Source organism: Mustela erminea, chromosome X (assembly GCF_009829155.1).
Source record: "Mustela erminea isolate mMusErm1 chromosome X, mMusErm1.Pri, whole genome shotgun sequence".
In the NCBI taxonomy this organism is placed as follows: Eukaryota; Metazoa; Chordata; class Mammalia; order Carnivora; family Mustelidae; genus Mustela; species Mustela erminea.
Window position 1 is genome coordinate 84,346,407 of NC_045635.1, and position 24,452 is coordinate 84,370,858.

At 43.8% G+C, this 24,452-nt stretch overlaps 2 protein-coding genes across 19 annotated transcripts in view; both read left to right on the forward strand.

Moving 5' to 3' along the window:
* LOC116582140 (G-protein coupled receptor-associated sorting protein 2) overlaps positions 1-5,235 on the forward strand; it is a 143,443-nt gene extending 138,208 nt beyond the window's left edge. For 8 of the 14 annotated variants that reach the window (XM_032329550.1, XM_032329551.1, XM_032329546.1 and 5 more), the window contains 3 exons: positions 1,239-1,306; positions 1,649-1,720; positions 2,027-5,235. In XM_032329550.1, the coding sequence (XP_032185441.1) occupies positions 2,317-4,893 (2,577 nt within the window). In that variant the 5' untranslated portion in view covers positions 1,239-1,306; positions 1,649-1,720; positions 2,027-2,316 and the 3' untranslated portion in view covers positions 4,894-5,235. Of the gene's footprint in view, positions 1-79; positions 136-544; positions 671-1,238; positions 1,307-1,648; positions 1,721-2,026 lie in introns of all 14 variants that reach the window. The other 6 variants (XM_032329542.1, XM_032329545.1, XM_032329549.1 and 3 more) reach the window with 6 other exon arrangements.
* Positions 81-22,030, forward strand: LOC116582142 (protein BHLHb9-like). Of its 5 annotated transcripts, none has more exons than XM_032329555.1 (4): positions 81-135; positions 17,920-18,019; positions 18,414-18,489; positions 19,189-22,030. In XM_032329555.1, exon 4 carries the CDS (start codon positions 19,530-19,532, stop codon positions 21,183-21,185), a length of 1,656 nt encoding a protein of 551 aa, XP_032185446.1. In that variant the 5' UTR covers positions 81-135; positions 17,920-18,019; positions 18,414-18,489; positions 19,189-19,529; the 3' UTR covers positions 21,186-22,030. The 5 variants fall into 5 exon arrangements, with proteins under 5 accessions (XP_032185446.1, XP_032185444.1, XP_032185447.1 ...); XM_032329553.1 differs by having other exon boundaries at positions 19,197-22,030; XM_032329556.1 differs by having other exon boundaries at positions 19,249-22,030.
* The last annotated feature ends 2,422 nt before the right edge of the window (positions 22,031-24,452 follow it).

Sequence of the window (24,452 nt, forward strand, 5' to 3'; positions counted from 1 at the left end):
GTGAGGGCAAGTGGGGGTGTCGTGGGGGGAGGCGGGGGACCCCCACTGTCGCCTGGCTTACAGGCTGTCCGGACCCCAGACCCTGACAGCCTGGCAAGGAGGAAGCGACCCTGTCGTAGCTGGTCCCTGAGAGAGGTGCGCAACGCCGCGCGACCCCTGGCGAGGAGAGGCGGCGACTGGCCTGGGTCGGGTCCGGGGCACGGGGGCTGGCCGGAGAGGCTTCCTCGGATCCTCTGGAGGCGAACTGCGCCCGCCACTCCGCGGCCAGCTTTCCAGGCGCCCGCGACCCGCCGTCGACGGTTTCTGTGCCGGCAGGGAGCTGTGGCGGCGGCGGGGGCGGGTGAAGGGTGCTGCGGAAGAAATGGCGGAGCGGCAGCTTGGGTGGGGGGCACCCAGGGAGGCCGCCGGGGCGGGCGGGTGGGTGCGTCGGAGCTCTGTGCCCAGTTGGCGGGAGCGGGCAGCCGGTGGTGTCGGCTGCTTCGGGCCCTGATTCTGGAAAAGGGCCTGTTGGGCCCCGCGCCCTGGGTGCTCTCCCTTCCCACAGGCGCCTTTTTGATGCCGAAGTCTTTTCTCTGCGTGTTAGCTCTGGCGATTTCATCCCGTAGGGTGCATCCATACAGGAAAGGCTTGAGAAAAAGGAGGAGCAGGACAATGGCCTGGATTTCTGGAGGTGTGTGGGGCTGGGGGTGGGGGGCGGGGATGGGCAGCAGCCATGAGCGGAGACCTAAACGGGGTGAGGTGACTGCGACCACAACAGGTCAGGCAACCAGGAGTACCTTCTAAAATTCCCCCTTTGTATTAGCTTTCCAAGCACTTCCCTTTCCTTCCTCTCTCACCTCCGCCCAGAATTCCAGGCAGGAAAAGGTGGGCTAGGAGGTGAGGGTGAGACGCAAGTCATAATTACAGGTGCCACTGCACAACCTGTTTTCTAGAATATGCGGGAACCCTTCCCCCAATTTATGCTGCGCAAGTCAGTGGGATGTGGTGCACCTAGTGGTGAATCCTTAGAATTGGAGAAAGGAGCAATGTGAAGAGTGTGACGTCAAGAGAAGATGTCGATGCCTGGAACTCTGAAATAGACCTTATGTAAAATGAGAATATTCTACCATAGAGGACTCTAAATGTTTGAAAAGCAAATAATATGTGGACTTCCATCCTTGGTGTTTAAGAGTCCACCCAGTTCCCAGGTGCTACCATGGTCTCCTGACCCTCATGCTTTTTCATCTGTTTGCCCATAGGCCTGATTTAAAGCTGCTCACTTCTGCAGGGAAGGGAAGGAGGAGGAGACCAGCTCAAATCTCTGGAGGTTTGTGTGAAGGACAAAAATTCTGGGGATAGTTGCAGAGTAAGATCATAGCAGGTATCTTTGATCCACTTGGGTGTGTTTGATCCATCTGTCCTGCTCTGCCAGAATTGCACACTGCCACAGCATCCCTTGTCCATTTCCTGCAGGAGATATTGGGAACATTGGGGTAGGTGTGGATTGGATTGTGAATGCGAGGAGAAGACCCGGAAGCAGGGATCATGAGACAGGAAAAATTAGACAAATTAGGTCTTTAAAGAGACATTTTTATATTGGGGTTCAGTGTGTCTGTCTGTCAGCCAAGCATCAGACTTCATTTTCTCCTGTATGTTTATTTCTTCATAGGACAGCCTGCTCTCTGCTATAGGGCTTAATACCACTGAAACAAAGCAAGGAGGGAGAAATTGCACCGTGCAGGTTGGTATGAGAGTGGGTACAAATTTTGGTGGGGAAGTGGAGATCAACACTGGTCCAGGAGCGATTAAAGTCTAGTCTAGGGGTTCTTCAGCCTTTCCCACTTTCCCACTGACCTCACACCTGTTTTGTAGTAGGCAAAGTAACATGGCAACTCTGGGGGGTAATGTGTGAGGTAAAATGAGGGTGACAAACTTTCTGATAGTTCAGTTGTCCCACTAAGCATTCAAGGTCCAGGCTCTGTGAATCTCTGCATGGGGTGATGCAGTTGGAAGAGATTTAAAGCACCATATCATTCTCTTTCCGTAGATCCACTTCCAGTGGCAGCTCTGGTGGAGTTGGAATTGCTGCTGATCACCACCCTCAACAGGTCTGCACCCACCATCTCCCAGCTTGGTTGTGCCTCTTCTGCACTTTGTGACACTGACTGAGGCCAGGCTTTGGAAGGAGATTGATTACTGGACTGGTGGTTGACTCTAACATTTGTTTCCAACTATACCACTTGAATCACTGAAAGATCACAGTGTGAAGATAGATCTTAGGTAGAGGCTGAGACCGGGTTGGTGTTACTTGACTGGGCTTCCTCTGTAACTCATACCATGACTGGGGCTGAGATTGAACCTGCTGCCCAAGCAAAGCCTGAAAAGAAGGCTGGAGAAGAGGCTGGGGGTGGGGCTGAAAGAGAGAATGAAGTCCCGTTGGTGGTCAGACCCAAGGTTAGGACCCAGGCACAGGTAATGCCTGGGGCAAGGCCCAAAACTGAGACAAAGTCTATGCCTGGGGCAAGGCCCAAAACTGAATCCCAGGGTGTGGCTGGGGCAAGGCCCAAAACTGAGTCCCAGGCAGTGGCTGGGGCAAGGCCCAAAATTGAGTCCCAGGCAAATGCTGGGGCAAGGCCCAAAACCGAGTCCCAAGCAAATGCTGGGGCAAGACCTAAAGCTGAAGCGAGGGCAGTCGGGGGAGCACGTCCTAAGACTGAGGCCAAGGCAATCCCTGGGGCAAGGCCCAAGGATGAAGCCCAAGCTTGGGCCCAGACTGAGTTTGGGGCTGAGGCAATGTCACAAACAGAAGGTTTGACCCAGACCAATGCTGTAGCTTGGCCACTGGTCAGTACTGAATCTGGGTCAGTTGCTAAACCTATGGTCCTGCCTATGGATAGGGAACTGGTCAGTGTGGACACTGAGACATTTCCTGGCCCCCAGGTTCAGACAGGAATCCAGCCCTGGTTTGGATCAGGGGAGGAAGCTAATACGGGGTCTTGGTGCTATCCCAGACCCCGGGCCAGAGAGGAGGCCTCTAACGAGTCTGGATTCTGGTCAGCAGATGAGACCTCTACAATGTCTTCTTTCTGGGCTGGAGAAGAGGCCAGTATCAGATCATGGCCCAGAGAAGAGGCCAATACCAGGTCCAGACACAGGGCTAAACATCAGCCTAACCCCAGGCCCAGGCCCAGATCCAAGCAAGATCCCTATATTGATTCTTGGTCTGGGTCTGAAGAGGAGTCTGGCAATCCATTTTGCTTGTGGGCTGGAGAAAACACCAATAACTTGTTCAGGCCCAGAGTTAAGGATGAGGCAAATATGAGGTCCAAGCTCCGGAAAAAGAGAGAGGACTTTTTTGAGTCTGAGTCTGAAGATGAGTACTATAAAGAGTCCTGGTTTTTGCCTGGAGAAGAGGGCAATAATAGATTCAGAACCAGAGACAAGGAAGAGCCTAATACTATCTTGAAGCCCAGGGCCCAGAAAGATGTTAATAACAGTGGTAGGGTCAAACAAGAACCCAGGTTTGAAGAGGAAGTCATTATTGGGTCCTGGTTCTGGGCAGAGAAGGAGGCGGGTATGGAGGCTGGGGCTTCTGCCATCTGTGAATCCTCACCAGGGGCCGAGGAGGGGGCCATTGGTGGATCCTTGTTCTGGACTGAGGAAAAGTCTAGTTTGGGGGCTGTGGCCAGAGAAGAGCCCAGACCAGAGTCTGAAGAAGAGGCCATATTTGGGTCCTGGTTCTGGGATAGAGATGAGGCCTGCTTTGACCTAAATCCCAGTCCTGTGTACAAGGCCAATTCCAGATTCAGAGATTCAGCTGAGGAGGAACTTAAGGCATCATCCAGGCCCCAAACCTGGGAAGAGGTCACTGTTGAATTCAAACCTGGCTTTTGTCATGGGGTTGGCTTCCCATCCCCAAGCTCCTTTAGAATTTCTGAAGAAGCAGCATCTGTATTCTCTGAAATGTTTGAGGGAAAGCCCAAGAATGCAGAATTTACCCCAGAAGGAGAAGACCAGGAATCTTTGCTTCAGTCTGAACAGGTTGAACCTGAATTCCCATTTCAGTATGATCCATCCTACAGGTCAGTCAGGGAAATTCGGGAGCATCTTAAGGCCAGGGAGAGTGCAGAGGCTGAGAGTTGGTCCTGCAGCTGCATACAGTGTGAGCTTAAAATTGGTACTGAAGAGTTTGAAGAACTCCTCCTATTAATGGACAAAATCCGAGATCCTTTTATTCATGAAATATCTAAAATCGCAATGGGCATGAGAAGTGCTTCTCAATTTACCCGAGATTTCATTCGGGATTCAGGTGTTGTCTCACTTATTGAAACCCTGCTCAATTATCCTTCCTCCCGAGTTAGGACAAGTTTTTTGGAAAATATGATTCACATGGCTCCACCTTATCCAAATCTCAACATGATTGAGACATTCATATGCCAAGTGTGTGAGGAAACCCTTGCTCATAGTGTGGGTTCCCCTGAGCAGCTGCTTGGATTAAGGATGCTTAGACATCTCACAATAACTACTGACTACCACACACTGGTTGCCAACTATATGTCTGGATTTCTTTCCTTATTAACCACAGGCAATGCAAGAACAAAGTTCCATGTTCTGAAAATGCTATTGAATTTGTCTGAAAATGCTATTGTGGCAAAAAAACTATTCAGTGCCAAAGCTCTGTCAATATTTGTGGGTCTCTTTAACATAGAAGAGACAAATGATAATATTCAAATTGTTATTAAGATGTTTCAAAATATCAGTAATATTATAAAAAATGGAACTATGTCCTTAATTGATGATGATTTCAATCTTGAGCCGCTTATTTCTGCATTCCATGAATTTGAGAAGCTTGCTAAGGAACTACAAGTCCAAATAGACAATCAAAATGATCCTGAGGTGGGACAACAAAGTTAATATGATAACCCACCTGCCTTTGATCAGCCTTATGTTCCCAAAGAGCCCTGAGTAGTGCTTTGGTTTTCAGAGTCTGGTTTTATGTTGTAACTTATATTTTAATGCTGATGTTAACTTTGTCCAATTCTTGATTTGAGCTGGATCATTTTGTGGATGCCAAATGAATATTATAGCTGAAAACATATTTGTTGATATTTGTCTTGCTGTCCAGATTGCAATATTTTCAGTATTGAGCTTCTGATGAACTAAGTCACCTGTGTATGCTATCCTGCTATTTGTTGTTTAAACATGTGGTTCTCTATTCAAGTCTGTGTTTTCAATAAAGGTCTATGTGGAAATTGGCAGAAGTGACCCTTCAATTTGAAACCGGATGCAGATACATTGTGCACATTTACAAACAGAGATAATTAGTATGACAAACACCTTTATTGAAAAATCCCATATCTGGAGTTTAAGGAGAGATTTCTGCAGGCTGTGGTATTTAAGCAATGTTTCAACAAAGAAGGACCGCCTTAAACTTATCACTAAAGTGTAGGATAAGACAGACCCGTTAAGTCGTTCTTCAAAGTGAGGTATGGTGATGTGAAGAAAATTGATTAGAAAAGTGCTGCTGTCTGAGAGGCATGGTTTTACCCTTTCTGTCTGAATGAGGTAAAATTTAGTGAGGGATGCAGCTAGAATGAGGCAAGCTTGAAAAGCTAAGTCAGCGAGATCTGTACATTTTTCAACCAATACTGTTGTTGCTCCAGTGCCACCTAAAGAGTGAAAGAGTAGGACAGCACACAAATTAAAAGGAGTCAGGAATAAGATTTCTTTTTTGATGATCCTCGTCCAAAGAAAGTAGTAAGGAAATACCATGCAGCATTTAAAAATCTACTGAGGGGCACCTGGGTGGCTCAGTGGGTTAAAGCCTCTGCCTTCGGCTCATGTCATGGTCTCAGGGTCCTGGGATCAAGCCCCACATCAGGCTCTCTGCTTGGCGGGGGGCCTGCTTCCTCCTCTCTCCCTCTCTCTCCCTGCCTGTCTCTCTGGCTACTTGTATTCTGTCTATCAAATAAATAAATAAAATCTTAAAAAAGCTATTGTCATGTAATGACACTGATGATGTTATGTCTAGTGAAACAGTGATTATGGAAAATTAGATTCCATTTTAAAATCTTGTGTGCAAATAGACACAATTTTTATGTAATTTCAATATGCCTAAGAAATTTCATATGCACTATCATCTAGAGTAAAACACAGCATATTAATAAAATTTTCAGAGAAGCATTTGGGACATACAAAAATTACTAAGGGCTTTTTAAAAAAATATGTTCATATCTAGTGCCTCAAGTTATAGGTGAACATATTGGAAAGGATACAATTCCATAAAAGATCGAGATATAAATGTTAAATGTTTAGAGAGAAAAACATTTAGAAAAGTTGAAAAGGAGTGTTTCCTTTTAGAGTGACAATAACATTCCAGAAATAGTGATGATTGCACAGCATTATGAATATGCTTAATGCCACTGATTTGTACACTTTCAAATTGTTAAAATTATTTTAGGTTATGTGTATTTTCCACTATAGTAAGTAAATAGATTACACCATACCTTCAGACAGAAGAGCTGCAGAGGTAAGGAATAGAATTGGTTTGGAGGGAGAATCCAGACTTAATGGGAACATATTTTAGTATTTTTAGACATGGTGAAAATGGTATTTGTTTTGTCTGAGGATGCTCATTTTTAAAAGTAAAATTATAATTTGTAATTTAGAAATTACGTGAAAGATTTTTTCAACATGAGGAACTAAGAATATGAAGAATGGTTGAAGGAGATGTGCATACGTACACGATGTAATAATATAAACAAAATATATGTATATTAAATTTCACAGAAAATAAATGTTAGGATGTAATTTCTGGGTTAAAGGCAAAACTAGCTGATATTTTAAGGACAACCCATTGTAACCATTGATGTTATCTGTCCACTGAACATAAATCATTTCCATATCTGTTAGACAAAATATCTACAAGTTAAAATCATCTTCTCAGTGTTCAAGACTTCCTCAATAGAAAGTAAAGCCCACCACTACACTGGAATAACATCCAGTAATCCTTGCTGTCCTTAGCCAAGTTTTGTATAATTTCTTCTGACTCTGCAACATGTTTTTTTTTCCACCCAACTCTGGTATTCAAGGTTCATGGAAGCAGGGCAAAGTGGCAGTTTTGCTTGCCTTCAGAAACCACAAGCATTAACAGGGATGGTCCTGGTAGTGGGCATTTGAGTTTAAATGCTTGTTTTGCTTATCATTATTTTTCAAGGTCGATTGTTGTGTATGTGTGTTAATATGTTACCCAAGTATCACACAGAATAATAAAAATTAGTTTGTCTCCAAATTCCTCATCGAATATTCCTCACCAGCCCTGTGCTCCGAACAGAGAAGGGCCCAGGTCTAGCGCTAGGGCTGGGAGCTCTGGCTTCAAATCCAGCCTTCCTTCAGCTCTCTATCTTCACCAGGGACCAAAGCTTCAGATTCTTCTAGCAAGCATCTCCACTTCAGGGGCAGAAGATTCTGCCTTTCATGCTGCAGGGCTGCAGCAGGCAAGCTGACTGCATGGTCACGTGAGGCTCCTGGTGGCTCACATTACCGGGCTCTCTCCTGGGCAAACACAGAGGTGTGCAGCACGGAAAAGGGGCGGGAATGACGTGCACTTGACGAGTGAGACACTGCCGTGGGAGAGTGGTAATGCATTGTGGTGGGTGGGTGGGTGTCTCTGCATGCTGAGCTAACCTGGAAAGGAATGTCTTGGGCCATCAGAATTAACAGCATTTGTTGGTAGAGGGCAGAGCCCCTCGGCCTATTGCCAGCGTCTTAGCTGGGGTCAGTCTTTCTCCTGAGATCTCAAGAGGCAGGAAGTAATCCTGAGGGAGGCACACGTGGAGTGAAGCAGCGGTTGCTGTTGGAGGAAGTGGGTGCAAGGCCTGGAAATGGCATCTGTGGGAGGTGGTGGCTGAGACTAGGTGTGGGTGCAGGGAGTGCCCCCGACCCTCCTCTCTGCTCTCTCCTTCCTTTTGAACATCCCTGCCCCACTCCCAGCCTCCCTACCCAGCTCTGTGTGACACTGTTTCCATTTGTGGGTGTGGGAGCTGGACACGGAGGAAATAGGCTTCAGGGGAGCCTAGAGAGAGAAAATAGTGAAGTGACAATTCCTGAACTCCTGAGGCCCTGGATCTGGAAGGCGGTTGTGAGAATAGTGCAGGTGCCTAGGGCAGGCTGCCCCAAAATGTTTCATTTTGGTATGTGGATTATTTGGAGCTGAAAATAATTAAGGCCCAAAAGACTCCGGAAGAAACTTTGACCTCCCTAATTGTCTAAAAATAATTTAGGCTGTGAACCCACTCCAGGAAGAGAGCTTCTACCATAGATAACTATAGTATGATATGAACTAGGGGTGGTTTACAGGGAGGAATTTAGAAAAAATATCTGTTAAAGTTCCTTTCTATGTCCCATGTTTCCTAATGGTCCCACTAACATTTGTTTACGAAACATTCATTCTTTCCTTTTGAATTGCTTTCCTTCCCTTTGAAGTCCCAAATCGCTAACCTTTTTCTTAGTTAGGTATGACAGATTGACTCATTTTGGCTGACCGTCTTGGGAATCTCATGTCTGTGTGGTGTCCCTATATATATGAAGTTATATTTTAATTTCTCCTGTTAATCTGTCTTGTCAATTTAATTCCTACTCCAGCTGGAAGAATCTTAAAAGGTAGAGGAAATATTTTTCTCAACAATATTAATTATGCGGTCAGTTTCCTTCCTGTCACCTAGTTGACACTCACTCTCTATTGTCTATATGTCTTCCAGATATTGGGGATGGCTAAGACCAGATGAAAATTGGGAGATGGTGGGGGAAAAGGAGACAGGTTACATCTGCCTTATATTCCAAAGTTCCAGATTCCAAAAGATCAAAGAGTAGAATGAACCCCAGTCTGAGAAGCTCTAGGGAAGAGGAGGGGGAACAGACTCAGGAGAAGGGAACCTAGAAGCTTCAGGCCCTTTACATGGAACTTCTCATTGGGATACCACCAAGTTCTTCAGCTCCCAAGAGGATTCTTGGATCTTAGCCCCAGGCAGGAGCTCCTTCCCCTGTAGGAGCACAACAGTTGATACTGGGTCTGAGGTTCCATCCCCCACCCCCCACCCCTGTCCTGGGCCTCAGAGGAGGTTCTTTCTGGGAACCACTAACAGAAACCATTTTATGGATGGTCTCACATGTTTCTCTCTGTAGACACTTTGTTCTTTTCCTTGTGATTTGTTCTCTGCTCATTTCTTAGGGCTTGTTCCTTTGGTCTCATCTTGGAGCTTGTTCCTTTGGTCTCATCCTGGTTTTCAGCCCTTGATAAATCCTTGACATCTTTCTGACTGAATGCCCCCCCCCATGCATCACTGTATACCAATGCAGTTTAGGAAGGTATTGCCAGGAAGTAATGACTTTTCCCAAGCCCTCTCATATCCTTATTTTTATACTCAGTATAGAGTTGAAACCATACCATAGTAATACTTGAGGCCCTCCTGTTTACATTTAAAAGCTAGGACTGAGCAGTGAGCACATGGGGTAAAATTACAGAGATTGAGGACTAAGATTACCTCCTCTTCTCTTATTTCTTGCCTGCTTTGTTACTATCCTCTTAGCCCCCACTTTCCAGAATTCTGGTAATTTAAGTATTGGGTCCAACGTTCAGATTATCGTTTTTCTCCTCTCTCTCTCTCTCCATATATATATACATATATATATATATATATGTATATACATATATATATGCACACACATATTTAAATATATTTATATTTATAAATTTATTTATAAATATAATATGTTATATTAATTAAATATAAATATAAATATTTTATATATAAATTTATAATATGTAAATTCACCATACCTGTTTATATATTTATATATGCAAAAATGTACATGTAGATATATATAAATATATTTCTACATAAATATATTTATATATTTACACCTATTATATATAATATAATATAAATATATTTATGTACAAATAAAGGTTTTATTTATTTGAGTGAGAGCACGAGGAGAGAGGAGAGGCAGAGTGGAGAGACAGAAGCAGACTCCCCCTGCCCCAAGCAGGGACCTCAATGTGGGGTTTGATCCCAGGACCCTGGGATCATGACCTGAGCTGAAGGCAGACACTTAACTGACTGAGCCACTCAGGTGCCCCTAAGAAAGAATATATTTAACCCTTGTTCCTGGTTAGTGGCATAGACCTTCAAAAAACCTACAAATTTCTTGAGTGATAGGAGTGTATTTGTTGTGCTAATAAAGTGACTTTTGGTAGACCCCTAGATAGGTTCAGGATGTGGGCTGGTCACCAGTAGGACCAACCGTGCGACTAGAGTTGAAACTTTAGGTGAGCTGGAATTCTCGGTGGGCGGGTGGGCTGGATTTGGGGCTCAATCATGTGGCCAATGATTTAATGGATAATGTCTATAAACAAAACCCCTGTGAAAACTCAGGACTCCATGGGGGTTTCTGATTGGTAAAAACATTGATATCCAGGGATGTTGATGTGGCATGAATCCATGGGAAGAGGGTTTGTGTCTGTAAGACCATTCCAGACCTTATTCTGTGTGTATCCTTTATAATAAAACTAGAATTCTAAATACAGAACTTTTAGTGAGTTCTGTGAGTTCTGTAAATTATCAAACCCGAGGAGGTCATGAGAAACCCTGAAATATGAGCGACCCCCATGACTTGTAACTGGCATCTGATCTGAAATGGGGCAGTATTTTGGGGGATTGGGGATTGCACCCTCAGAATCTGATGCTAAGTCCAGGTAGTTGGTGCCAAAAAACTGATGTCAGAACAATGATGTCACGTGTCCCTATTTTTAGCAGCCATCCCTAGATTAGTATACGTCTCTAATCCAGTGTATCATACGTAAACAAGTTAAAATGAGGGAGACAGAGGCCACCAGTATATTATGGGTGAAAAAAGTAGCATGTGTTTTTGTGGCAAGCACCTGCAATTTAAATCATTTTTAAAGTTCTCTTTTATTTCTATATATATATTTTTTCTCATTAGAGCCCCCTCTACCTAGAATTCCTGTTGGGAATACTACATTTATATTTGAGGTACTTCACATTGTGGCCTGCCTAGATACCTCTAAGTCCCACGCACAACCTGAAGCAGATAAGTAGCCAATTAACACCTGTGGATTTTTTCAATCTCAGCCAAAGGCAGGGTAAGTGTGGTAGGTGTGTGTGTGTGTGTGTGTGTGTGTGTATGTGTGTGTGTGTGTGTGTGTCTCCCAAAGTATGAGGGTGATTATCTCTGTTCTGAACACTCCTTGGGTATGACTTGTAGGGGCCAGAATCATCCCTCAGTTTTTTCCTAGGGTGTGGTTGAAATAGAAACCACATCACTCATATGGCCCTTTTGTTTCTGTACCTTTTCTAGATAAATATTATGGGCTATTTAAAGTTATAAATATCAGGGCCCATTCAGATGTTACTGGACTTAAAATGTTGCTGCCTGGGGATAAAATTAGAGTAGACTTGTCATCAATCCAGTCATGAATGAAAGAAAGGTATCTTTTAACAATATGGCTGGACTATTATCACTCACTGGCCCTCTACTCTGCCCTGTTTTAAAAGAGCAACCTTCAATGGAAGCTATAAAATATTAAAGGCCCTGCCTCCCTCCATATAATTCTACCTTTCTATCTCCATCTCCCAATACATTCTCCCCAAATCAGAGCCAGGACTAGAATGAGACAAGGACACATTTTAAAGAGGCACTCACTGTCAGATGCCTCACCCTAGTCCAGGCCCTTCTCCACTTTGCCCACACTTAAGCCATATTAGGCTATCTGCTTTTGCCCAATCCAAATACACTTTGCACTTTACTACTTCTGTGCCTTTCCCCACACTGTTCCATTAATCTTCAGTGCTTTTGCAGCCTTGCAGCCCTTTCTGTGCCTATGGGAAACATAATCATCCTTTTAGGCTCAGTCTCAAATGCTAGGGTTTGAAGTCTTTCTGATACCTTCACCCTTACTCTTTGTACATTGGTAGGAAGTAATTCCTCCATCCTTTGTACTTATACAGTATTTTGTTTGGCCCCATTTTGGCATTTGTTTCTTTATACCATGTTCTGGAGTCTTTTTTATGAATAAGATAGAACTAGTATAGAAGTACGGATAGATAGAAGAAGAAATTTGGACACTCGAAGTATGAATCAAACCTCTGTCTGTCTGACCACAATGCTGGAACCTTTTACTACTTACAATAGTAATTATTGTTATTGTTAAGATTTATTGGGTGCTTTACATGAGCCAGATACTCTTCTAAGGGTTCTAAATGTATTAACTTTTTAATCTTCAAAACAAACTTAGGGAGTAGGTGCTATTGTTGCCTCTATTCTACAAATGAGGAAGCTGATGCACAGACTGGTTAAGGAACTTGCCCGAGCTCACTGAACTGATTAGCAGAGGTGCTGAGATTCAAACCTTAGTAGTTGGAATCTAGAGCTGGTATGTGTTATCATTATGCTACATCTATATCCCTTTAGTGCTAATATTCACTAAAAGCTGCCAACATCATCATCACTATCTTAATCATCGGATTTTGTTTCTTATAGTCTGTAACAAAGTACTTTATTCATTATAAAGAAACTTAAACCTGAGTGTTATTAGACCTCTTGTCCTTAGCTCCTTCTTTTCTGTGTATCAGCCTACTCCAGCTTTTCCTTCTTTCTCCATTTAATGGTTCATCATGGTCCATAATTTTTAATACTCTCCTACCTCATCCTCTAGTGCCTGGCCTCGATGCCCTGGCAAAATTTCATCTCTTGATAAATCCCAAATATTCACCCCTTCCTATACCTGTGTTGCTTAGTGCAGTGCACCTGGGGAAAGTTAACCATTTTTTTCTGACTATTGAGACTATCACTTTATCTTTCTTGACCTCAGTACAGTCCCTTGAATTGAAAGCAAATAATCTCTAATATCTACAGTATGGATATTTCACAGGGTGCATTTTCACACAGTGATTCTCTGAACTGAAACTGAGCTCAAGCACTTAATGTGCTTCTGAGCCCCTTAGATAAGTAAAGGCTTGGGTTTTCTGCCCAAGGCTTTCCTTTCAGTATTGAACAGAAGCCAGTCACAGTTGTCAGACCTCTAGCAATCATTAGGCAAGGTGTCAGAATTTACAGTTTTCTTTTCACGTGCAAACAAGAGTTTCTGATGCTGGTTTTAAGAGGTAGGTTCTCACTGACAGACAAAAGTCAGGAACTATTGCTCACTGAAGAGTTGGTATGTGCCTGAGCATACATGCCATTTAGGATTGTTCTATTCTCATATAACAAGGATCTCAACAAAAACAAACCTAATAAGGAAATTAATATCCACAGATTGGAAGTCCTGAGGCAGAGCAACCATGACGGTTGTTTGATTCAGCTAAGGACTCCACTTTTGTCCATCTCTTTCATTCACATTATCAACTTCTGTCCCAAAGGTAGAGGCTTGAGAGCTCAACAGTTCCAGATGTCAAGCAACTTCCTGAGGAAGAAAAGGTGACAAGCTTTCCTAATAGCCTTTTCTTATGAGTGAGGGCACTTTCTTCAGAAGTCCTGCAGTCTCCTCCTAATGCCTCACTGAGTAATGCCACCCCCCTTCCTGGACCAGAAGGTAACAAGGGGATAGATTACCCCTAGAGTAAGCCAACTCACCCCTGGAACTGGGATCAGCCTCTCTGTGTACATGACTACAAGGAGGAGGGAGGTGTACTTATGCAAAAATGACACTGTTTTAGAAAGGGGCTATGGTAAGCAATGCAGTATACAACGTACCGAGGTTACAGTGACAAAGAGCACAGTGGCAATATCTTATCAATTATGACCACTAAAAGCAAGCATGGAGTTCTCTCTATTCTTTCCTACTTTTCCTAGCCTACCTCATAATATGACTGGATCACAATTTTAAAAGGAACTAGAAAGACCTGATACATACATATATTTCAGAATATCAGATACTTCCTAATTTAGTGTGTACCAGAATCCTGTGAAGTAGTTATAAACAACCTCATAAAAACATTAAGTACCTTTTCCAAAGTGACACAAATAGTAAATGGTAGTCTCTATTCAAGTTTTGGACTGCCTCGCTCCAAAATCTGGCCAAGTCCCAAAGCACTTTAAAAAGTGCTTCCAAGACTCAGGAACTGGCCATTCTTAGTAGCACTTAGTAGTATAGAGCACTGCCTCTTGGTGGTAGTGGTGGTGACGGAGGTGACTTTTTTTCCCTCCCAGGATTAAGTCACAGTTACTCAGACCTCACCACCAAGAACTTTGGTTCTGGAAGTCTAAACTCTAATCTGCACTCCAGGTTATGAACTTAGGGGCTGAGATGCCATGTTCAGGGAGCCATATAAATATTCTATACCCGGGAGGGAAAAGAGCCAATATTTATGGGACAGCTCAGTTTTCAAAGGCAACTTTATTGTCAGATCGAATACATAGTTAAAAGGAAGAGGATAAAAGCTATGTTCACTCGTCTTTAGCCACCCCATTGAAATCCATACGCCAGACTTCCAGGTTGATTTAGGACATGAAAAGAGCTTGAAAGTCATTGCTCCTGTACTTCTTTTTTTTTTTTTTAAAGATTTTATTTATTTATTTGACAGAGATCACGAGTAGGCAGAGAGGTAGGCAGAGAGAGAGGAAGGGAAGCAGGCTCCCCACTGAGCAGAGAGACCTATGTGGGACTTGATCCCAGGACCCTGGGATCATGACCTGAGCTGAAGGCAGAGGCTTTAACCCACTGAGCCACCCAGGCGCCCCTGCTCCTGTACTTCTAAACAGGAAAAAAAAAAAAAGCTGAACAGACTGAGAATCAATGACTTATCTTAGACCCATCACAGAACTGAGATTACAGGACAAATAATCACCCCAAATTCTGGAGAAAAGATGAATCTGGAGAGGCACAACCCATCTCTCCTTACATAGAGCAGAAACTGCTAGAAACATAAACATGTGAGAACAATTAAATGGTAATTTTGACAAATTGCTAGAGACTGGATATGGAATAGTTTGAGAGTGGGAAACCCTGTGGGGTGCTGAAGACTTAGAGGTTTAGTGGGCTTTACTTCTAGGAAGTCCAGCAGGTTCTCACAAGTGAACATCCCAGAAAGATCCCCTCATGGCTATGGAAGGGGAAAATACACTCTTGTGAATACATCAAGAATCATCTCTGTGATAAAGGCCTACTCTCCAGTGAAAAAGCCTTTCCCTGAGCCTTATCGCAGCTGAGGAAAAGGTGTTCCTCCTCATCCAGCCCACTCTAGCCTTCCATTCTCACATAAGGGAGAGAGAGAAGCTAAGAAACACTTGTGAAGGTCATAGCCCAGGGCCACAGGCCCACAAAACAGTGGAATTTAATCAGAAGATTATAGAACCCTTCCTCTCCTCCACACATTATCACATTGATAACAAGCCTCCAGTGTCCTAAGAGTAGAGTAGAGCTAAAAGAGCTGCAAGAAGTAGACTCTGCAAGGAGTAATTAGGGAAGCCCAGAGTTTTGAGGGGAGATAAAAATAAGGACACTAGAGGAATTTGAAGACCATAGCACTTATAGCTACAGCAAACATCATCCACAGGCCAGCTGCTAACCTGCTTAACTTAAAACTTCTCACTAAAGGTATGCTTATCTTAGGTCCTATCAATGCATTATATCCAGCTTTCAACACAAAATTAAAAGGCATGCTAAAAGGCAAGAAAAAACACGGTTTGAGGATACAAAGCAAGCATCAGAACTAGACTCACAAATATAATGCAGATTTTCAGAGTATCAGATAGGAAATTTAAAGTAAGTATGCTTAATATGTTAACAGCTTTGATGGATAAACTACACAAGTGTATATGGCCGTGGCTGAGATCCAAGCTGGTTCTAATTGCTGCCACATCTCCACACGGCCAAATAACATGAGAGCATGGATGTGACTGCGAGAGAAGACTTAATAGGACAGATGAAGAGGAGCTAGGAGCCGCCCGACCCCTGGCCATAGGGGCAACAGACAGGAAAGAGCCTAGGACCCAGGGCGGGTCCTGACAAGGAAAAAAGGCCCTCCTTCTTGGGCAACTGTGGGGACTGCAAAACGGCAAAGCATGCTACCAGTTTAAATGAGCTGGGAAACAGCAGCGTGGCAGAAAGAATGGGCGCAGAGCAGGGGTTGGTTTTCTCAGGGTCAAGGTGTAGGTCTGCCTTCCTTTAGAAAAGGCGCGGTGGTGAGGCCTCCGTGGGGGTCCTCCCCGCCCTCCTCCCTTCGGTGGCCCCGCTAAGCGATGAAGGAAGAAAGTGAGAGGGCCATCCACCCCAGAACCTCCAGGGTGGTCGGGCCTTAGGCCGCCTCTCCTCGCAGCCTGCTGTCCTGACAGCCCCTGGCCCACCCGCCTCCAATTAGGATGGTGGACGGAAGTGGGGACAGGGAGGCGGACAGACACTGAGCCGCCGGAGGGTTCTCACACACCGAGGGGCGGTTGATATCCATCCGCCGCTGTTCGCCACACACCTTCCCTCCCCGCCGCCCCCGACCTCTGGATCCCAGCCCCCACCGCCAACCGTCCCCGGGTCCCATAGGTTGCAGTGCCAGCAACGAGGGGGTGGTCGCCCGCGGAGGTCTGCAGAGGCGGGCTGTCGTGAGCCCGCCCCTTAGGCTCGGGCTCCTCCTGGCCCCGCCCCCTCTGGGTCGGAACTAGGGTGGGCCGGGGAGGGGGCGTCGAGCCCGTTCGCGCCGTATCCCTCCGCCCCCCTTCCCGACACCCTCGCCGCGAGCGTTTCGTGCCGCATCCTGCGCAGCCCCTGCCCAGTTTGGTGCAGCAGCGCGGGGGGCGGGACGCCTCTTTGCGATTCTGGCCGCACGCAAGGCGGTGGGAATCCGAGTGCAGAGCTCCGAGAGGAGGGGGAGGCCGACGACTTGCACCTTGAGCCTGTGAGGGCAAGTGGGGGTGTCGTGGGGGGAGGCGGGGGACCCCCACTGTCGCCTGGCTTACAGGCTGTCCGGACCCCAGACCCTGACAGCCTGGCAAGGAGGAAGCGACCCTGTCGTAGCTGGTCTCTGAGAGAGGTGCGCAACGCCGCGTGACCCCTGGCGAGGAGAGGCGGCGACTGGCCTGGGTCGGGTCCGGGGCACGGGGGCTGGCCGGAGAGGCTTCCTCGGATCCTCTGGAGGCGAACTGCGCCCGTCACTCCGCGGCCAGCTTTCTAGGCGCCCGCGACCCGCCGTCGACGGTGCCTGTACCGGCAGAGACCTGTGGCTGCGGGGGCGGGGGGGGGGTGCTGCGGAAGAAATGGCGGAGTGGGAGCTGGGGTGTGGAGTGCCCAAGCAGGCCTCCGCGTTGGGGGGCGGGGCGGCCCGGAGCTCTATGCCCAGCTGGTGGGAGTGGATGCCCCTTGGAGTTGGCTGCTTCGGGCCCTGATTCTGGAAAGGGGCCTGTTGGGCCCCGCTCCCTGGGTGCTCTCCCTTCCCACAGGCGCCTGGTTGATGCCAAAGGCTTTCTGTGTGGTGGGTCTGACGCATTTAGCAAAAGAGCGGTTGAGTGGGTAGGTTATGAAGACATCAAAATGAAGTGTTTATCCATTTCATAATATTGCCTTCCATATATATATCTTGCACGTGAGTAAACGCAAGGAAATGACAGGGTGAGGAGTAGATCACCTTTCACAGGAAGGGTCCATGTAAAGAAATAGTGTAGTATTAATACACCTTTCTCCTTCAGGATCCTTTTTCTCAACATTGCAGCCCCCTTTAATATGTTGAGGTGTGGGAATGGTGGGTCAAAATAGAGGAGAATATTTTCTGAAGGGTCATTTTAGACCCTATGATGTTTAAACTTATTTCCTGATTTTTCAGAGGTGGTGTTAGGACCTGAACTCTGGGTATCTGTCTGTTAACCTGGTATTTTCCTGGTATTATCAGTATATTCTCTTGATGTTTTGGTGAGTGTTCATCCTCCTTTTTGCAGGACAGGACTCTTCTCCAGCTAAGGACTGTTCTTTGGTGGGAAGGGTAGAAGTTCCTGAGGACCCCTACTGTGTAGGCTGGCTGGCATAGGTGGCAATGAGGTAGGGTCTTTGTATGCATGGGGAAAGGGTAGGGGCATGCAAAGATGGTATTGAAAAAATAGTCATTAATATTTTTACTGAGTACCTTCTAAATACAGTTGCCTACATTCCACTGTCCACTCTTCCATCTTATAATTTGTCCTGGGAAAGAGGTGTGGTCTCTTCTGGGAAAATGACAGAATTAAAAACTGGGAGGAAGTATAATTAGAAAAGCTGCAGGTCTTGGGGGAATGGATGCAGAAACATCTGGTAGGAGCAGACAGGTGGGAGACATTTAACATGGCCTCAAATAAACAAAAGTATGTGTTATAACTCTCGTGATGGGTGTTGGGATTGCTTAATCTCCTGTTTTCTCTTTTGCTTTTTATTTATTCTTAAGTTTATTTCTTTATAGGTTCCTGTAGAAAGCTGTAGGTAGTTTTTCACTTTGAATTAAGCAAGAGGACGAAAACTATTCATTTGGGTCCAAGGTGAGTGTGAACATGAGCAGCCGTATTTATTGGGGATGGAAATGGGCTACTGGCAAGTAGGTGAGACCAGATCATATCTTGGAGCCATTGTCTTCCAACTCTCCAGACACTTCTATCTTCACATTTGTATAGGAAATGGGGATAAATTAAGCCAGGATTGTGCCTAGAGGGTAATTGATAGATGATCAGGAAATGGGGTGGGAAGCCATGAGGACAAAGGAGGCCAGAAACATTATATAACCAAAGTTCTAGATTTGAAAAGGCATATATTGGGTTTAGAATTCAGAACACATGTCTGTCTACCAAAGACTCAAAATTCCAGTGCTCCTGTATTTTTTGTCCGTACGTCTGCCTGTGTGTTGGCTATAGGACTTTTCATTCCTAGAAGTAATGAAGGGGGAACAAATTGCACTAGATGAGTATAGGTTGGTGTGAGGCCTACCTTGGTAGACCTGTAGAGTATAGTGGTGTATACCAAAGGAGCTGGATGTTTTTTAGCCTTTCTCACTTTCAGCAAGATTTTTCCATCACCTGCTCCTATGTGATAAAGAGAAAAGAGTGTGTTAGTGCTTGGACAGTACATTGTTGGGCATTAGTGGGAGTGTGAAAGGGATAAAATAAGGTAACAGAGTTTTCTATTCTACTTCTGTCATATAATCCATCTCTATGTTCATGTCTTGTGTGGCTGTCTGCGTGGAGAAACACAGTTGGAAGAGACTGAAAGCTCATTTTCTTCTTCCACCTCCGGTCCATCTGCAGTGGTGGCTATAGTGGCCTTGGAGTGGCAGATCATCACCTTCAACAGGTCTGTACTCAGAAACCATCATCTTCACTCAAGCTGAATTCCTCTGCTTGTCTCTGTATCACTGACAGAGGCTATGTGTTTTGGAAGGGGACTGTGTGACTGTTGAGCTAATGAGTAACTCTTGCTACAAAGTTTACGTCTGAGCCAGTGAAAGAGTGTTAAGGCATTGACCTGGGACACATTGAGAACCAAGGCCAAGATTTTATAGGGCTATCTATATAACTGGTCTTCAACCATGACTGGGGCTAAGAATGAGAGTAGAAACAAAGCCAAAACTCAAAAAAGGGCTGGTGTACAAGCTGAAGCGAAAAGGGAGTCTACTGGCATAGTCAGACCTGTAGTCAAGACCCAGGACAAAGCAACAGCCAAGGCAGGGTCTCAAGCTGATGCAGCAATGACAACGATGAAGGCAAGGTCTAAGAACAGGATTGTTACTGAGATAAAGGAAAGAGCCCTGGCAGATTTCAGTCCCAAAGCTGAAGATGAGGCCACTAGAGTACCTGGGATGTCTTCTGTGGCTGAGGTTAATGCTGAGTCCAGGTCCACATGTAAAGATAAGGCTGGTATTGATACCTGGTTTTGGGCTGAGGAAGAGGCCAATGTTGGTTCCTGGTTTTGGAATGGAGACGAGACTAGTAATCGTTCTAGTGCTAAGGATGAAGGTAAAGCTGGTATAGGTCCCCCAACCTGTGCTGAAAAATTAGAACCTGTAGCTGGGGCCAGCTGTAAATCTAGGCCAGGGACTGAGGAGGAAGAGGAAGAAAATGTTATTGGGAACTGGTTTTGGGATGGAGATGAAACCAGTTTTGATCCTAACCCTAGACCTGTGAGCAGGATAGTTAGGCCCCAGCCTGTGGATGAAATTAATGAAAAAAATAGGCCCAAGGACTGGTCTGAGGTAACTATCTGGCCCAAAGCTCCTGCTGTAACTCCAGCAGTGTTAGGCTTTAGATCCCATGTCCCATTTGAGACAAAGCCTCCTTCATATATTGTCCTGGCCTCAGCTGAGGAAAATACCCCTTCTTTGCCTGTGGAAACAACATGCCCTTCTAGGAGCACTACTTCAAGCTCACAGCCTGTCCCTGAGTACCCATTTGGTTCTGGTCCTTGCATCCAGACTATAGAGGAGATTAGACGCCAAATCAGGATCAGGGAAGTGAATGGGATTAAGCCTTTTGCTTGCCCTTGCAAAATGGAATGCTACATGGATTCTGAGGAATTTGAAAAACTTGTTACCTTACTTAAGTCAACTACTGATCCTCTTATTCATAAAATAGCTCAAATTGCAATGGGGATCATTAATGTTCATCCCTTTGCCCAAGAGTTTATTAATGAGGTGGGTGTAGTGACGCTTATTGAAAGCTTGCTCAGTTTTCCTTCCTCTGAAATAAGAAAGAAGGCCGTAATTACTCTGAATCCTCCTTCTGGGGATGAGAGACAACGCAAGATTGAATTACATGTTAAGCATATGTGTAAGGAAACCATGTCTTTTCCCTTGAACTCACCCGGACAGCAATCTGGATTAAAGATACTAGGGCAACTGACGACTGATTCTAACCATCACCACATTGTTGCCAATTGCTTTGCAGAGCTTTTCCATTTGCTATCCTTGGGAAATCGTAAAACCAGAAATCTTGTTTTAAAAGTACTTTTGAATATGTCTGAAAATCCAGCTGCAGCCAGAGATATGATCAATACAAAGGCCTTAGCAGCATTAAAACTCATCTTTAACCAGAAAGAGGCAAAAGCCAATCTCGTTAGTGCTGTGGCCATATTTATTAACATAAAAGAGCATATCAGAAAGGGTTCAATTGTAGTTGTTGATCACGTGAGTTACAATACACTGATGGCCATTTTCCGTGAAGTTAAAGTAATTATTGAAAGAATGTAAAATGAGCCAGAAATAAAAGTGAACGCTTTGAACAATCTAATCGGCTGTGTATTCCTAAAGAGCCTTACATAATGTTTTGAATGTTACCAGTGTGTGCATTATAAAATCACATCTTTAACATGACATTACCTGTGACAGTCTCTAGGTTTGAGCTAGACCATTTTTACATATCAAATGGGTATTGCATTGTAAGCTGAAAACATCACTTGATTTTAATCTTGTGTAGATGGGCAACTTTTTAACATTTTACTTAAGATAGTGAACCAGTTCATCTTAAGTAGGGTAAACTTGTTCATTATTATTTGCTTGGATCTATTTCTAATGGCAAAAAAAAGAAAATGTCATTGAAATTTGTAATTGCAGAAATAAAGCATATGCACACAAAAAGATAACAGCATTTACATATATCCATACATATACAGACGAATTGCTGAATGTGCTCTCAATATGTAAAGAAGGCAGGAGTTGCTGTAGGCTGTTTAATGTAAGAGGAATTAGTGTTTTCCCCTTATTCAGCCTTCATCAGATAACTCATGGTAGGAATTACAACTGCTGATGTAAACTGAAGAGAATGTGTGAAAATACTAGGTTGTATGCTTTGAGATTTTTCAGTAGTTATGAAACTAAAACAAGATCATACTGTAAATTATTTGTAACTTTCTCCTCCCTGACTGTATATTTTGGGCATCTTTCCATATCAATAAATGTGCTTCTGTAACATATTTTTTAATCACTTAATGTTTCTTCTGTGTGAACAATTAGTGCATAGTGCCCTAATGTTTCATTGCATGTCCCTCTCTTTTTTTTAAAGATTTATTTTATTTTTGATACAGAGAGAGAGCGAGCTCACAAGCAGGGGGAATGGCAGGCAGAGGGAGAGAGAGACACCGGCCCCACACTGAGCAGGGAGCCTGATGTGGGGCCCGATCCCAGGACCCTGGGATCATGACCTGAGTTGAAGGTGGACACTTAACCAACTGAGCCACCCAGGTACCCCGTGCATGTCCCTCTTAATATGCACACATTTAGTTTTTTGGAAAAACAAGAGTAGTATTCTAAACTTGCCTCATCTTTATAATTATCTTTCCAACTTAGTATTATGCAGATCTACCATAAGCTTTTTATTTAATAGCTTTATTGATATATAATTGACATACATTAATTCTTATATATTTAAAGTATATAATTTGGGGGCACCTGGGTGACTCATTTGGTTAAGCCTCCAACTCTTGATTTCAGCTCAGGTCATGATCTCAGGATTGGTGAGGTTGAGCCCAGCATCACATTCTGCATTGAGTGTGGAACCTGTTTAAGATTCTCTCTCCTTTCTCTGCCCCTCCCTGATCATGCTCTCTGTCTCTAAATTAAAAAGAAATCTTTACAATATACCATTTAATACTTTTTGATGTATGTATACATATGTGAAACTATCACCACAGTCAAGATACTGAACATACCCATCATGACCCCCAGAGTTTCTCCATACCCCTTTTTATCCCTACCACGTTTCCCTATGTCTCCCTGTCTCCAGGCAACCACTAATCTGTTTTTTTACAATATACAATTGTTTTCATTTTCTGAGATTTTTATATAAATGGAGCCATACAGTATATATTTGGGGGATTTGGTCAGGGTTGTGTGGCTTCTTTCACTTGGCATAATTATTTGAGACCCATCCATGTTGTTATGTGTATCAGTAGTTCATTGCTTTTTTATTTGCAAGTAGTCTCTATGATTATATCATAGTTCATCCATTGACCTGTGATGGAGATTTGGGGTGTTTCCAGATTTGGGCTATTACAAATAAAGGCTGCTATGAGCATTTTTATACAACTGTTTCTGTGGACATGTGCTTTGCTTTTCTCTTGGGTAAATACTTAGGAGTGGAATGCCTGGAGCATATGGTAGGTGTACATTTAACTTTTACATTTTCCAAAGTGGTTGAACTGTTTTACATTCCTGCAGCAGTGTGTGAGAATTCTGATTTCTTCACATGCTTTTTAATACTTCATGTGGTCGGTCTTCTTAATTTTAGCTGTATCTCGTTGTAGTTCTTTTTTAAATTTAAGTACGGTTGACATACAATGATGTATTAGTTTTAGGTATATAACATAGTGATTCAACATTTATATGTGTTACAAAGTGATCACCATGATAAGTCTAGCTACCATCTTTCACCTTATGAAGTGGTTACATTATTAACTCTATTCTCTATGTTGTGCATTATATCCTTGTGTCTTAATTTATAACTGAAAGTTTGTACCATTTAATCCCCTTTACCTATTTTGACAATTCCCTTCCTACTCCCTTCCCTCTGGCAACTACCAGATTATTCTCTGTATCTATGAGCCTGTTAATGTTTTTGCTCATTTGTTTTTTAGCTTCACATATAAATGATACCATATAGTATTTCACCTTTTCTGTCTGAATTATTTCACTTAACAAAATACTCTCTATGTCCATCCATGTTGTCACGAATGGTGAGATTTCATTCTTTTGTATGACTGAGTAAAATAATCCATTGTATGTATACCATATCTTTATTCATCTATCAATGGGCACTTAGGTTGCTTTCATATCATGGCTACTGTAAATAATGCTGCAATGAACACAGAAGTGTATATATCTTTTTGAGTTACTGTTGTCATTTTCCTCAGATAAATACCCAAAAGAGGAATTGCTGGATTGAATGATAATTCTATTTTCAATTTTTTGAAAAACCTCCATAGTGTTTTCCATAGTGGCTGCACCATTTTATATCCCCATCAGCAGTGCAACAGGGTTCCCTTTTCTCCACATCTTCACCAATATGTGTTATTTCTTTTTGATACTAGGCATTCTGACAGGTGTAAACTGATGTTGTGGTTTTTTAGAAAATTTTATTTTTTCAGTGTTCTAAGATTCATTGTTTATGCACCATACCCAGTGCTCCATGCAATACATGCCCTCCTTAATACCCACCACCAGGCTCACCTAACCCCCCACCCTCCTCCCCTCCAAAACCCTCAGTTTGTTTCCCAGAGTCTGCAGTCTCTCATGGTATGTCTCCCACTCTAATGCTGTGGTTTTGATTTGCATTGCCCCAAAGAACAGTAATGTTGAGCAACTTTTCATGTTGGCCATCTGTATGTCTTCTTTGGAGAAATATCTATTCAGGTCCTCTGCCTATTTTTTGATTGGATTGTGTTTTGTTTTTTTATATGTTGTATGAGTGTATATATATACATTATATGTATATATATAAGTGTGTGTGTGTATTTATATTTA

What these genes read in the sequence shown, in the direction of transcription:
- LOC116582142 (XM_032329555.1), top strand. Translation starts at nt 19,530, where the DNA reads ATGACTGGGGCTAAGAATGAGAGTAGAAACAAAGCCAAAACTCAAAAA.